General features: G+C 42.1%; 1 protein-coding gene across 1 annotated transcript in view; it reads right to left on the bottom strand.

Annotated features, from left to right (window-relative positions):
* The window catches only part of LOC138743573 (dedicator of cytokinesis protein 2-like), a 699,740-nt gene extending 683,659 nt beyond the window's left edge, over positions 1-16,081 (bottom strand). The window contains exons 1-2 of the mRNA XM_069899077.1: positions 15,935-16,081; positions 3,275-3,485 (exon numbers count right to left, since the gene is read on the bottom strand). Of these exons, the coding sequence (XP_069755178.1) occupies positions 3,275-3,317 (43 nt within the window). The 5' untranslated portion in view covers positions 3,318-3,485; positions 15,935-16,081. The remainder of the gene's footprint in view (positions 1-3,274; positions 3,486-15,934) is intronic.
* Between the last annotated feature and the right edge of the window lie 592 nt (positions 16,082-16,673).

Below are 16,673 nucleotides of genomic sequence, written 5' to 3'. Positions count from 1 at the left end.
CGCCCTTTTACACTGGCCCCGCTTCGCCACTAATACTACCTTGCTTGGCGGATAAAAGATGGGTCTGAAATGACCACCCCCCCCCCCAATCCGCCTTCATCACGCTTATACAGGTTGGCGAGGTGTAATAAAGGCAGATGATCTGCGGCTTGAAGTATCAGTGCAAATAAGGGTAAATGTGTCTGCTGAGATCAGTGACCTCCTGCTATCTTAATCAGAGTGTCACCGTTCTCTTGACTGTTTTGTTCTTGGCGAACAGGGTCACAATCATTCTCGACTTCCAGTCTCAGCACATTTTCAAATTGCTGCTGCTGTTCTCCTGTTGTATTGCATTCACACCCAAGGAGGTCACCCAAGCTCCATGCTCAAGGAGAGAAGAATTCATCAACAGGTGTAGGCAATGAAGGCCAAGTGATTTGCTTGTCTGCAGCCTCTCAGACAATACTCCTGGCCTCCCTGACAACTCCTCCAAAGTCCAAATGCTTTAGCCTGAAAGAATATGCCGACACCATGCACTGTTCTTTCACAATCAATCGGAATCCATGAGAGCACACTCCTACCCTACCATCACAGCAACTTAGTAAAAACAGTGCTGGAGAAATTCAGCAGGTCAAAAAATGTACTTTATAATCGCAAAGATAAAAGGTACATAACTAACGTTTCAGGTTTGACCCGGTTTTCAAGGTATGAAAAATGTCGCAAGCACCTGAACAAAATGGTGGGGTGGCGGGGGGGGGGGGTAGGGGTAGGAGCACAGTTCCAAAGACAGGAGGTAATAGGTGGGTCTTGTTATACTCCGTGAAATGGATCTCAATAATGAGTCATTCAAGGTAGTCTGGAAAATGTTCAGAAGACAAAGGAGGAATTTTTCCATAACTTGTCCAATATTTCTCATACCTTGATGAAAGACTCCAGCCTGAAATGTTGTCTATGCATCTTTATCTTGGCTACATAAAGAACATTGTGTTTTTATTTCACCCACTGTGTCTGGAGACTCCCATGTTTCACTGCAACTTACTTTCACACTCGCCTGAAGCTGAAAGAGTGTTGCTTCTGCAGTGGCACACCTCTTTCAGAGGCCACCGATGCTGCACCTTCAAGGTCACACGTCAGCATGTTCAAGAATTTGTCGTAGACCAGTGCAATGCACCATGCAAAAATTAACATGGAACATCGAACATTACAGCATTTAAAAGGCCCTACGGCCCATGATGTTGTGCCAGCCTATGCAAAACTACTCCACAGCAATCTAATTGTTCCCTAACTCACACTTCGAACCGTTTGTTGTTCTTACATCTTAGAGTCTTTTAAATGTCTCCACGATAAGCCCCAACAATGCATTCTAGGCACCTAGCACTGTGTAAAAGAAAATTTGCCTCTGACTTCCTCCCTCAACTTTCCTTCACTCACCTTAAATAGATGTCCTCTGGTATATGCTGTTGTCACCTCGGGATAAAGGTGTTGGTTGTCCATTCTATCTATACCCCTCACAATCTTATCTACCACTATTAAGTCTATTGCATGCTATTTATAACTGAATTTTTTTTCTGCATTGAACAGTTTGTTAACACTTTTTTTGTTGTTTACATTTCTCTCTTTGATACACGCATCTTTTCTCTTGAGTACATTTTACAGTTACCATTAAGTAGAAATTCTGCCTGGCCCACAGGAAAAAGAATGACAGGGTTGTATATGAAGTCTTGGCTGTACTCTGACAATAAATTTGAGCTTTTAACTTTGAACTTGTTACCTCTCATCTTTGTCTCAACTCTGGGTTAGCCCAGTGCAACAATATGCAGAATCCTTGCAGTGGAAGATATCCCTATAGCATGCCTACAAAATTGTTTTCCAACCAACAACACTAGCTCAATGCCATTAAAATGAGATGATATTATTCTTAGATTCCACCATTTACGAGAAGGCTCCTTTCCAACATATTCCCCAAGATGCATTCAACAATTGGATCCAGGGTACTCACATTATTCCAAGGTTTAGAACTTCTTAACAATTCATCCTGTTTAATATAGACAATTAACCCTTTCTATGTATATGTGCTCTATTGGCCATTAAGAAAGTATCACATGTATCCTTCAATTAAGCAACAATTCAAATTGTTTAGCCACTAAGAGACTGCCTCAGTAATTTGAATGCCCATCTGAAATTAAGGTTCAAATTCTGTTTGGTACGGTGAAGTTTCACACAATCAGCTATGGGGAATTTAACTACACCAACTCATAACCCCTCCCATACTTCATTGGGTATAACCACATCAGATACAATTGACTTAAAATGGTTGTGATTCCAAGAGCAAAGGAAAATAGGAGGGCTACAAGATCATTATCCAGTGGGCATCTATCATCTCCACAAAATGCCATAGCCGCAGGGTTAAGATTATGACTACAGGACATACAGGGAAGTATATTTGAATTTGCATCCTTTGATTGTAATTTGGTCTCATGGCCTACAATTTTCTTCCTGAAGTGATTGAGAGGCTCAGTCTTGTTCACATGGAGCATCATTGAAACTAGTTGCCGAGGTGATGCCATACAATTAAAAGAGTGATGTCTTCTAAAGTTCTTGACAATTAATTGGCTAACCACCATTAAACCACATGCAGACATGTCTTGAGTAAAGACAAATCAGAAAAGTCCACTGAGATATAAGAGCAATACATGCTTGGAGTAGTATCAGATTGTCAAGTATCCCAATTCAGTATGGTGGGTGGGGGGTGGGGCGGGTGGTTGAAATTGTGTTTCAAGTTCTGACCTGAATGCTTAGTTAGGCACAGGACATAGAGGAAGATATATTTGAAATTGCAGGCAAGTTTTTCAGTAACTTAATGGAAACAGCACCCATTTCAATCCGACACACATTTCAATTCCTCTTCTGTGTACTTGTGCCAACCAGGAAGGCTGATGGGCATCTGTTTTAAGGTCTTGTGAAACTCAATGGGCAGGCTTGAGATAAAAAGACCTTAACATAAACTCCAGACTAATGAGTCAGCTGAAATCAGCCCTTGGTATAAATGTCCATCTTAAAATTTACTTTACCGTGAACCATATCAGTGTTGGTGTGGGGAAAATTAAAACATCTATCTTGCCCTTGACGAATTTACTTTAGATATGTGACCAATTTTTCTTTTAGCTGCTTTGAGCAGTTCCAGTTTTGAAACAAGTGAGCCACATCCTGTTGACTGGCAGAAACGAAGCAGCAAATTTGAACATTTTTCTCACACATTTAATGATCTGAAATGATTAAAGTTGGTGTCCCTTACCTACTCCGTATCTCTCTCTCGCCGTCCTGCTCCAGGAAGGCATGGTTTGATTAACCTTGGAGGATGACAATCTGGAGACTGTCGATCAGAGCAGAGATGAGATCTTCCAGAGCTACGTCTGAAATGCTTTCACTTCAACATTTCCGGAAACTTCTCGAAGGGCCAGTGCTGACGTTTCAACCACAAAGATGGCAAGGTGCAATGAATGGTGCTAAGAAGTTAAAAATGGGACTGAATTAAAGTACTTCAGAGAAGCAGCAAAGAATGATACAAACCAATTGCTCTTATGGAATTAAATGCTTATCAACAATATATTTTACTGTAACATTGCCCAAACAACATTAATTTTGCAAAGCTACAGATAGTCGTACCTTTTATTTCTTTTCCACCTCAATGATATAACCGTTAATTCTGAATACCTCAAAGATCAAACTTCCCTTTAATCACACAGTGAGTTTTTCATAATTTTCTAAATGTAAGCCTATCTTCAAGGTGTTAATAGCCCAGCCTTGATGGAGCTCAGACAGCCATTTGTTTGTGGGGATCTTGATTCTGAAGATGACCTCAGGGCAAGGAGGTCAGATAGAGTGAAATCAAATGGTAAGCTAGGACAACAGAATCACCGAGGCCTATAACCTGTAGACCAGTTCATCTTGGTGATGAAACAGCAGCAGTTCTCAGAGGAAAGCCACACATTCACAGGAAGAACCTGCAAACTCCAAACCGACAGTGCTGGAGGATGAAGTTAAAGGGAATGTTGTTAGCCATCAGGTCTTTCTGTGACTGGAACAAGGAATCATCCCAGCTCCAATTGTAACCTATTGGCCAAACTGAACATAGGTGCCTATGCTTCTTGGAATACCTACAACCAGTCATGTAGCAGGTGAAAAGTTCTTGGTTACCGAAGTAATTCTGGGGACACACCAGCCAGGAAGAAAATGTTAGCACCACAGAGCTAAAAGCCAAATAGTTTTAAGTCATTGCAAGTGACCCAGCCATCAGGGATGCGGTCTCACGGCTCCAGGGAGCTCGATTCTGCCCCAATCTCAGGTGTAGCTTGTCAAGTTTCCATCTTCTCCGTGTGTTTCCCATGAGTTCTCTGGTTTTCTCCCACATCTCAAACCCCATTGGCTGGTAGATTATCAGCTGTAAGTTATCCTTCATGCAATTTTATAGACAGCATGGAAACAGGCCCTTTGGCCCATCTCATCCATATTAACATGGTGCCCATGCTATTTGTCTGTGTTTCGCCCACATCCTTCTGAAACTTTCCAAATCCATGTTCCTGTCAAAATGTCTTTTAAATGTTACAATTGTCAGGCCTCTACCATCTCTTTTATAAGTTTGTTTCACACACCAACCACTCTCTTTGTGGAAAAAATGCCCCTCAGTCTTTTTTCCTCTCACCTTAAAATTATGCCTTCTAGCTTTGGTCTCCTATACTCTGAGATCAAGATATACCCTGAAGGAGGGCTCAGGCCCAAAACATCAGTGATATATCTTGACCTCCTATGGATGGTGTGAGACTTGCTGAGTTCCTCCAGCATTTCTGTGTTTTCACTGGGATTAAGACCATGATCATTTACCCCCCTTGTTATTTTATAAACCTCTAGTCTAGGCAATAATCCAATAAACTTTGTCCACATCATCTCCATCTTGATCCAAAGGTGGCAGGTAGGGAGGTGATGGGCATGGGAGAGAATAGGGTACAGGGAAGGAAGTGGGAGGATGGGATTGCTGGAATTTCCATGAAGGCTGGCCTTGATGTGATAAACCAGGGCCTACTTCTCTGGTAGTGGTGGCATTTTACTGTTGAAGCACCTTCAGAAAGATTACAGACAGCACCAGAAGGCAGTCTAGACAAGCTCACACTATGGCCAGGTCCCACAGCGCACTGGGTTTTGGTAATGGATGTCAGATGCACAGTTTGAAGACCCAGCTGGACAAATTTCTTTTTTTTTTTTTAAATTAATTTAAAAAATTAAATTTAGACATACAGCACAGTTAGAGGCCATTTTGGAACATGGCTCCTTGTTGTCAGATTTACACTCCATTTACCAACACCCCTGGTACATTTTTTAAGTTGGGAAGAAACTGCAGCCCCTGGGGAAAGCCCAGACAGACATGGGCTCCTCACAGACAGCACTGGTTTCAAACCAAGATCCTGGTCTCTGGCACTGAAAAGGTGTTGGGCTCATGACAATGCCAACCATACCAGTAGATGTATCCTCCATCTACTGTCCCCTTCTCTATTCCAGTCTCATTTGTCCCTGCTCCACATCCCCTGTTCATCCCAGCTTCCCATACTTTCACGAGTCTAAACTTTTAGCGAGTGAGAAGCAGAGTTAAAACGTCAGAAATGTGCTTCGGACCATGATCCTGCAAGCAGGATCATGGTCACCTCATCAGATATGCAAGCCTGCCCCCTTTGCAGTGCGCTGAACCCCTCTCTTCCCCCCCCCCCCCCCCCAGTATAAGTGAACTCAGAGGGACTCACCATTTATTAATCAGTGGCTGTAGTCATAGAGAATTTCAGCAGGGGAACAGGTCCTACAGGCCAACTCATCCACGCTGACCAAGTTGCCTACCTGAGCCAGTCCCATTTGGCCCACATCCCTCTCAACCTTCCCTATTTGCGTACCTGTCCAGATGTTCTTGAAATGTTGGAATTGGACCAACCTTTACAGTTTCCTCTAGCAGCTCGTTCCGTATACTTAATAACTTCTGCATGAAAATGTTGGCCCTCCGGTTCCTTTCAAATCTTTCCACTCTCACCTTAGATCTACATCCTTTAGCTTTAGACCACACCGCTGCACCACCCCCAAGCATGTGACTACAAATTCACTTTCTCCATGTTCCCATGATTTTGTAAACTTATTCCTTAAATGAAGTAATCAGACTGCACAAAAAAATTTGTTTCAAAGGTGTAAAGTGTTCATCTCCAAACATGATTGCATGATTGTTCCAGAAGATTATCTTTCCTTCAGTAGCATGGCATTTATGCCCTGTGGTTATTTTTTTAATCTTAATTAGAACTGTTTGGGTTACCAACACATTGTAGCTTCAACACATTGTGTTCACTCGCCCTCCACTGTTACGACAGTCCCACAGATAAAGTATCAATGACATTTTAAACACATGTTTGCAATTTGATTATAAAAAGTAATCTTTGAAGATTCTTCGAATATTGAAAAGTTTGACCAATCTGTTGAAACTAGAGTTAATTTTCTATTTGAACTATACCCGCTTCCTTTTCAGTTTGTTCGACAAAACTAAGCAGTCATCATTAAAGTGGTTTCTTAGTCCATGGCATTTAAGTACTAAAAGAAAATTTCCTCTTTGTACAAACCAGCAGACAAAAAAAACTTGTCAGTTACACTGTGACTGCCAAAGAAAGGAAGTATTGTTTGACCTCATTACTCAGTTGCGCCTTCATGGAGCTGTATAGCAGAGAAACTGGCTCTTCTGCCCATCTTGACCATGCTGTCCTTGCACAGATGCTTGGTAGATTGTGGCTCCATGAGTATAGGATCCTGCAGAGCCTTGAATGATGCAATCTCCCAGCTAAGACCATGCTCGGGGAAGGGTCGACTGTCCCAGTTCTGCTCCTCTGTCTTACGTGGACAATGCCTTAACTGAGCTTCATACTGCCTTGAAACAGATGCGGCTGCATTACTAAATGTCAATGAATCAAGCTATCCTGTTGATCCACGGGAAATCAGGACATAAGCAAGAAGTAAGATCAAATCTTGGAAGTGGCCTGTTTTTTCTCTCTCAATGACCTGCTGGATTGAACAGTGACACATTGAAGGAGCAATAAGAGAATGTTTCTCTGTCCCCAATCTACTGTTCTCCCCACACCACAGAACTGTATCCACAAGCTAAGGCTAGCTTCCAAGAGGAAATTCCTCAGTGGAAATAGTGATGATTTATTTTAATTCATTTCAAGGAATGGGGGTTTCACAGGCTGAGCCAGCTTTTCATTTCCATTCCCTAATTGCCCAGGAGCTGCCTTTTCAGGACACTGCAGTCTGATTGTTTAGGAACCATCCGTGAATGAATTTCAGCAATCTCTCCAAAATTTACATCTGCAACTCCCTGCATACCACAGACCCAGAAATTCCTTCTCCCTCAGCCCACGTCCATCAGCTCAGACTTCAAAATTGCACCCTTTGCCTCTGTGGTGGTATACCATCGGCCTAATGCAGGAGCAACCTCTGTACCTGCAGGAGTGTAAGGGGACAGGAGAACACCTGGCCTGCTGTCAATTAGTCGGCCTGAATGGATCAAGCCCGACCCAGTTGGGTGTCCATCACTCTCCGGGATACAAGCCTCCGCCGACCGCCCAAGGCCTCACTCAGAGTTGCTGTAGCCACAGCCAGACTGGCTCTGTGGAAGTCTTTGTGGATTTAAGCCTGTTGTACAGTCTTCATCTTTGTGTGTCTGATTCTGGCTGACAGTGCACCACAGCCTCTCCACAAGTTACAAGATGTTTCTTTAACAAAGGAATTGCTCTGGATTTCTCCACCTCTTTTCCCTCACCATGCCTTAACAAGCCTTCATCTTGAAAACCAAGCTGTTGATGCCTCCACCATTCATGAAAGGGATGATTCTTCCCTTGCTAACTGCACCTTCTGTCTGGGCACTCACCAGCCAAATGGCATGAACATTGATTTCTCTTCTTTCTGTTAAACTTGCTCACCTTTCATTTCCCCACCTTTCATTTCCCCTCCCTCTTTCCAGTTCACCCTCCTTTCCCCCTTACCGACCCAGCCATCCCTTCTCCCCTTCATTGCTGCGGTCCCCTTGCTCCCCTCATTTGCCTTTCATCCCCAGTCTTTGCCCCTCCCCCCATGCTTTTGTTCAGATGCCTGCCAGAATTCTCTTATACCTTGATGAAGGGCTCAATCTCAAAACATTGGTTATGTAGTCCTAACTTTAGTACATAAAGGACACCATTTCACCTGCTGGTTTTTTACTTCAACCATAGTGTCCACAGATTTTTGTGATTTACCTCTTCCTTGCTATCTTTTTATCCTTTATATACAATTTCCCAGATAACAAAATACGCATTCTCTTCTCCCCACTTGCATTGAGCAGAAAGTGCATGAGCTTAAGAACACAAACTTCCAGATTCAAAGACAGATTATTTGTACTGCTATTAGACTCTTAAAGGAGCCCCTGAAATGGTAAAGGATAATGTCCTTGCACTATTTTGTCTGTACTTTTCTCTACGCCCTCTACCTTGTCCTCTTTGACAAAATGTAACATGACACTCTGCATTTATGTTTTACAATTGCATTACCTGCTGTACTTAAGTATGGGTTGACTTGCGTGGATAGCATGCAGAGTTTTATTGCATCTCGACAATAAACAATTCAATTTACATTCATTGGATGGTATTGGTGATAATAAGGTAAAACTCGAGTTCATTCAATAAGAGGGGTGAGTGAATCAGATTTATGTTTTAGATGTAGATCTGAGGTTGGAACTTTCTTTTTCATTCAACTTGGTAATGTCCTGAAGTTAGACAATTTTGATTACGGTAGGTCATTTGTTTTTGGAATGAATTACTGGGGTCAAATTCCCACAGAACCCAATGTTATTTTTATTGAGTAATATTAAGGTTACAAGGCCAAATTTAAATTTAAATATTTATCATATTGAATTTGTGTTAATTGCTTTAGCAATTTCTAGGAAATGTACAGCAATATCATGGAAGTCAGAAATAGATTTGGGCATGGAAAGACGGGACGCAGAACTTCAATCATTAGGGAAAATTACACAATCTGTGAGATAAATATCATGGTTTTTGGAAAACAGAGCCCATATTTACAACATTTTGGTTTACATGTATGAGTGACTCTCTGAATACTTCACTTCTTGGTAACCTCCAACAGACATTTTATTTTTTTGGCATTCTCCAGTTTTTTTCTTTCTTTTTCATTTAGGGGTAGCGGGGTTGAGGGGAATGGGAGGATATATATATACCACATGTACAATGTTTTTTGAAATAATTTACAATTGAATGTAATTATATTGTGGTTAAACTTTATAAATAAAGTTTTTTTTAAAAATAGGAGGGGTGTGTGAGTAAAAAATCATTTAAAAGAACAGAACAATACACACTGTTTGGTCCACAATATTGTGCCTAGTCCCTTCCCTCCCTTACAGTCCATAACCCCATTCCCCTATCATAGAGTCTCTTAAATGTACCTATTATATCAGCTTCCACCATCACCCCAGGAATGCATTCCAGACACCCACCACTATCTGGGTGAAAAACCAGACCTCCCCTAAACGTTCCTTAAATGGATATCCTCTGGTATTGGCCGCTCAGTTCAGAGAGGGGAATTATCATTAAGATTTCATTGGTAGATCAATGTTAAAAGACTATGGTGTTAACCTTTCTCTTCCTGGCTTCAATAGGCCTCACGGGGTTAAGTATCTCATCTCTGAAAGCCTTGCTCATTTTTTTTTAATATATCGGTGTACTCCTTAAGATAGAGGGTTTTAGGGCTTAATTAGTTTAATTAATATGGTGGATCTATCCCTCAAGTCCAGCAATCTCCTGTGGGAGGAAGTGGACACCCACTGAGGTCATTTAAAGCCTTGCTTTATGTAAATTGGAAGTGGTTTGATTATCTATAGCTCACTACAGTGGCCAATAGAGGAGGTGCCAAGGTAATTGAATGAACAATTTACTGTCTCTTACTCCTCTAATTCTTTAAGTGATAGATACTTTCTCAGCAGGATGGGGTAGAAACTGGATTGTTCCCAAGACGGTGATAAGACACAACAGACATTGGCTGAGAGAAAGAACAACAACTGCAAATATTGGGATCCTGCACAATTAATGAGCTGCTGAAGGAACTCATTGGGTCAGGTAGCATCCGTGGGTAGAAATGGTCAGTCAACACTTCAGGTCAGGGTTCCTCTATTAATGAAGGGTCCTGACTCGAAATAGTGACTGACCACTTCTACCCATGGATGTTGCCAGAGAATTCCTCTGACGTCTCAGTGTTTGTGACAATTTGGCACATTTTGCTCTTCCTAGTCATGACCCAGTAAAATTACTTGCAGTTGAGGAGGTGAGGGGCTCAAACTCCCCAAATGACCAGCTTGGGATGCAGATTGGGAAACAGTCACAAGGAAGGTAGGCATAAAATAAAGACCACCATCTCACTATTCACCCATCCTACAACCTTTTTTTTACGAGCTGCTGGCTTGGCTGCCAAGAGTCACCATTTCTAGCTGATGTAGTGTGTGCCACAACAAAGAGGCTTTGGCAGAAGATCAGAAGCTTGAAAGTCAACACCTTTAGGTTCACCTCTAGGTTTCTTTCCAACAGCTATCCAACCTCCCCTTGATGCACTAAGCAGGAACTCTCTGCACTATATTGTAGTTCCACTTTTATTTACACTATGGTAACTATGAATATTTATCTATTCATCTCTTGTATTTATTATTAAATGTCCATTTCTGTAGTCATGTTTGTCGGCAGCAACTTGTTGCAACTATCACGGAACGTGCACTGTCAAAATGGACAGAACTAATAGTAACTCAAAAGAACTTGCCAGAGGAACCCAGTGGATCAGCAGCATCAGTGGGAGAGAAAGAATAGTCGACATTTCAGGCCTTGATGAAGGGTTCCAACATGCAACATCAACCCTTCTGATTCATTGATGCTGCTCAACCTGCTGAGTTTCTCCAGGAGGTTGTCATTTTGCTCCAGATTCCAGCATCTGTCATCTTTTGTGCATCTCGAGAATTACACTGCTACCTTATTACAAGTTATTTCATTATGTTGACGGATGAAGTAACTTAAATATGGGTAACTAAATACAATTGTGTGCTAGAAACATTGAAAATAAAGGAAATGGTCAGCAGGAAAGGAACATCTGTGGAGAGAGTAGTAATGAGTTAGGTTGTTAACCTTTAGTTGGAACACTCTCCATTATGCCGTCTAACTTGTTGGCTTCTCTGCCTTTATTTCAACAGTTAGTTCAACTGTTTCTTTTTCCTGGTTGTGTGATGTTTGTGTGGAACTTCCATGTTCTCCCTGTGACTATATAGATTTTAAATATAGGCATATAGCCCTTCCGGCCCACAAGCCTTACCACCCAAATGCTCCAATTGACCGACAACCCCCATAAATTTGAAAGGTGAAATGAAACCAGAGCTACCACACAGACACGGGAAGAAGGTACAATCTCCTTACAGATTGCGCTGGATTCTAACCCAGGTCACTTGTGCTGTAATAGTGTTGCTCTAACCTCTACGTGCTGCCTTTTCTCCAGGTGCTCCGATTTCTTCCCACATCCAAAAGACACAAGGCCAACGTATATTGTTCCCAGTGTGTAGATGGATGGTGGAATCTTGGGGGTGAAGGGGGAAAATGAGAATAATGCATGATAATAAATTGAATCGACTCCAGGATTAGGCACAATAACACCTCCAGTTAAAACTATCAAATTCCATCACCCGAATAGTGCTAAGATTTTGCATTCAACAGATTGTCAAAAATACCTATCTATTTCGCAGGTTATCAACAACTAACAGAACTCTAGCACGTCAAAAAAAGTGCTATACTGTAAAATTCCTACAGTGGGAATAAAGGGGTCGGGGTGGTGCTCCGCAGGGGTCGGGGTGGTGCTCCGCAGGGGTCGGGGTGGTGCTCCGCAGGGGTCGGGGTGGTGCTCCGCAGGGGTCGGGGTGGTGCTCCGCAGGGGTCGGGGTGGTGCTCCGCAGGGGTCGGGGTGGTGCTCCGCAGGGGTCGGGGTGGTGCTCCGCAGGGGTCGGGGTTGGGGCCACTTCTTTTTACAATGTATATTGATGATTTAGATTATGGATTGAATGGTTTTGTGGTGAAATTTGCAGATGACACCAAGATAGGAAGTGTTAAAGAAACCGAAAGGCCGCAGAGAGGTCTTGGACAGTTTAGGAGAGTGGGCAACGAAATGGCAGATGAGATATAATGTATGGTTTTACATTTTGGAAGAGGAAATAAACAGGCAGATTATTATTTGTATGGGGAGAAAATACAAAATTCAGAAGTGCAAAGGGACTTGGGCTTCCAAGTGCAGGATAACGTAAATGTTAACCACCAGAAAGTGGATGCTATGTTGGCATTCATTTCAAGGGGAATAGTGTATAATAGTAAAGAGGTGGTGATGAGGCTCTATGGGACACTGGTGAAACCTTATTTGGAGAACTGTGTGCAGTTTTGGGCCCCTTAACTTAGAAGGGATGTAATGATGTTGGAGAGAGTACAGAGAAGATTTACCAGGATGAATGCAAGGACTAATATGAGAAATGTTTAGCAGCTTTTGGACTCTATTCATTGGAGTATAGAAGAATGAGAAGGGATCTCAGAAACATTTCAAATGCTGAAAGGACTGGACAGATTAGATGTGAATAAGATGTTTCCCTTGGTGGGTGAATCCAGGGCAAGAGGGCACAGTCTTAGAATTAGAAGGTACCCATTTAAAACAGAGTGAAGGAGAAATTTCTTTAGTTAGAGGGTCATGAAATTGTGGAATTTATTCCCACATCCGGCTGTGGAGGCCCGATTATTGGCTGAGTTTAAAGGGGAGATTGACAGGTATCTAATTTGTCAAAGGTATCAAGGGATAGGGGGAAAAAAGACAGAACTTAGAACTAGATGTGAGAACAGATTAGCTCAGGGTGGATTTGTGAAGCAGACTCAATGGGCCAAATGGCCTACTTCTGTCCCTTTATCTTGTGATCTTAAACGTTCCTAGTTTACCACTAATTACCTCATCACCAAGAGTGGCTCGATGGCACCACTACCCAAGAGCAGGTCAGGATCTGAAGAACACCTGCCATTCTGAACCCCATGATTCAATAAAATAAGGGACATATCCAATTTTCTGATTCCTGGATGTGTGCAGTGCCAGCAATCCTTGACATCATCTTGTCATTGAACCTTGACGATTCCTGACAAAGAGCTCAGGCCCGAAACATCGACTGCTTTCTACCTGCTCTAGATGCAGCCTGCCCTGCTGAGTTTCTCCAGCACATTTGGGTACTGAATTCTTGACATCATGCAGGACCAAATTCCGGATGAAGGGTTTCAGTCCAAAACTGCTTTTTTTCTAAAACCTGCTTGAGCTGCCGAGTTCCTCCAGCATTCTCTGTGCTGAACCATCCAAGACCAAGTTGCTGATTTGACTGGCACGCCATCAACGGCACCAAACACGCCATCAACGGCACCAAACACGCCATCAACGGCACCAAACACGCCATCAACGGCACCAAACACGCCATCAACGGCACCAAACACGCCATCAACGGCACCAAACACGCCATCAACGGCACCAAACACGCCATCAACGGCACCAAACACGCCATCAACGGCACCAAACACGCCATCAACGGCACCAAACACGCCATCAACGGCACCAAACACGCCATCAACGGCACCAAACACGCCATCAACGGCACCAAACACGCCATCAACGGCACCAAACACGCCATCAACGGCACCAAACCCACCATCAACTGCACTAAACACACCATCAACGTCAACACTAAACTTTCATTTTCCCCATCTCTGTACAGAGCAGCTGCACTGTGGATCATCTACAAAATACACAGCCGAAATTTGCCCAAGGCTGCTCCATCTACAAATCCTGAACCCATAAGCTTGAACACCAAGAAACAGGGCAGCAAGCTAAATGGGAATATCTGCAGGGTCCCTTCTAAGCTGCACACCAACCAGACTTAGAAAGACATTGCCATCATTACTCAGACCAACTCCCTTCCCCACAAGACTATGGAAATATCTTCACCTGAAGGACTGCTGTGGTTCAAGATGGTGACTCACCACCTCCTTCTTAAAGGCAATTAGGGATTGTCCATATGCAATTTCACATCCTGAGAATGGATTTAATAAGGACTGGAACACATTGCCTTCCAGCACCTATGGCTTGGTACTACGTATCTTAAAAATCAGAAAGTACAAGTTCAAACCTCATGTTTAAATCATTGTCTGAAGAGACCATGGAGAATCTTTTAGGACCCCTTCCAACAGGCACACGACATCTTTCAGCTGCTCCCATTGGGGAAGAGATACAGGAGGATCAGAGCCAGCACCACCAGGCTGAGGAGCAGCTTCTTCTTACAGGCATTGAGAATGTTGAACAACCAAAGGAACTCTCACATTTACAAAGCAATATTTTTTTTATGTATAAATATTTGGCTTATATGTGCTATGTCTGGTTGTGTATCTGTATGTTTTGCACCAAAGACCAGAGAACACTTTTTTTGGTTGGGTTGCTCTTGTACAATAAACTTGAAATCCTTATCATTCTTCTCTGCTCACACCTGACACGAGTGAGCGCATTTGCTGGTTTCTGCTTCTTAAATTGTGAGAGATGAGAGAGTGTTACTGTCCGGAGAGACCTCGGTATCTTGGCAAATTTAATGTCAAATGAAGAGACTTCAAGCAGAGGGGAAAGCAAATGATATGCTGGACTTCAATGCAATGAGATTTGAGTAGATTCTTACTGCAATTATATTGGGTCATGTTGAGGCAGTTCCTGGAATATGGTCTAGTTTCCCAGAAAGTTATTTTTTATAATTGATGTGTACATCCTGGGGTTACTAGAATGATACTTGTGATGGGGTGTTAGTCCATTGTAGACTAAGTGAGTAGTATGGGTCTACTCTCTCTCCCATTTAAAACAACAAATCAGTACAAAACAATGCAAGCTTTTAAACCAGTTTAAAAAAATTGACAATACTACAACTGCCTATTGCAATCAATGAACTGGATTTCCTGCAAAGAGAATCAGCAATAACATCACTGAAACTGACAGGTTCTCAACCACACCCTCTTCTCACTTTGGGCAGAAGCCAGAAGTCCAGCACATCCAGGTTCAAGAACAGTTTGTTTCCCCCAAAAGCTATTAGGCTCTTGAAGTTCTATCCTCATTATAAGCTACTCTGGCACAGCCAAAAGATTCATTTGCACTATTGAAACATTATTTCTTTTATTTGCACCAACTGCAACTGTAAATATTTATCTGCAAATCTTTTTTTTTATATATTTATTATCTTTTTCTCTCTTTGCATATTGTAGCAAATTAATTAACTATTGTTGGATCTTTATTCATTGAAGTGTAGAAGGTTGTGAGGGGATTTGAAAGAGGTATAAAATTATGAGGGGCATAGAGTAGATGTGAATAGGCTCTTCCCCTTGAGGGTAGGGGAGATTGGAACAAGGGGTCATAAGGGTTAGGGGGATAAACTTTAGAAGTAACGCAAGAGGAAGTTTCTTCAGTCAGAGTGGTGGATGTGTGAAATGACCTTCCAGAAGAGGTAGCTGCAGCAGGGTCAATTCTGTCATTTAAAAGGAGATTGGATGAGTGAATGGATGTGAGGGGGTTGGAGGGTTATGCAACAGGGAACAGGTAGGTGGAACTAGTGGAGTTTTATTAAAATTGGTGCGGACTAGAAGGGCCGAGATGGCTCATTTCCATACTGTAATTGTTATATGGTTATATTTATGTGCCCATTTGGTGCAGCAAGAATTTCTGTACATCTGTACTTATGTAATGAGAACCTCTCATCTCAGAAGACCTGATTTCATTGAAATGTCTCAGATGGATACAGGGTTGACTTTTTTTTACTTACCCCCACTGGCTAGGTTGTCTAGAACCACAGGTCATGGACCCAAAATAAGAGATTGGCCAATCAGAAGATTAGGTGGAGTGTCTTCATCCAGAAAGTTGAGAATCTTTGGAATTCACTCCAGAATTGTGCAGGCTCAGTTGCTAAGTACATTCTAAATAGAAATTGATGGACCTTCAAATTTTAAAGTTATCAATGGATATTATGTTAAAACAGGGAAAGGAGCCCGCTTTACAAAACAAATTAGTCACAACTTTATAGAACAGGTGAGCAGTCAAATGGGGCTGAATGGCCTAGTTTGAGTTCTGTTGCTTTTGTGCAGTTATTGCCACCTAGTGGCAAGATAGAGAAGCAAGGACAGGTTTGCCATGAATTTTCATGAGATAATACATTTCTTTTTAAATAAAGCATGCAGCTCACATAGCAATTTTTTAATATATGTTACAGATGTATGCAAACTTGAAATTGAAGTTTCCATCTGCACACCTCCTAATAAAGTTAAAGCTAGCCAAATCTAGTTGTTATGGGAACCAGGCATAATCACAGATCTTATTTAAATTTCTATATTAACTGGTATTTTCATGCTTGGTTGCAGAATTCTGGAACCTTCTTTGAAAGGCAATTGCTGCCTCCTCGTCCAATTTGAACAAAAGATTTTTAAATGTGTGAAGGTTAAATATTCAGAAAATGGAGCTGAAATGGAGGAATTGCAGAGATCAAGGATTACATGGTGAAATCAGGC

The sequence above is a fragment of the Narcine bancroftii genome, chromosome 9, assembly GCF_036971445.1.
Source record: "Narcine bancroftii isolate sNarBan1 chromosome 9, sNarBan1.hap1, whole genome shotgun sequence".
In the NCBI taxonomy this organism is placed as follows: Eukaryota; Metazoa; Chordata; class Chondrichthyes; order Torpediniformes; family Narcinidae; genus Narcine; species Narcine bancroftii.
The sequence above is the reverse complement of the archived record's forward strand: the minus strand, read 5'-3'. Positions and strand labels throughout refer to the sequence as shown.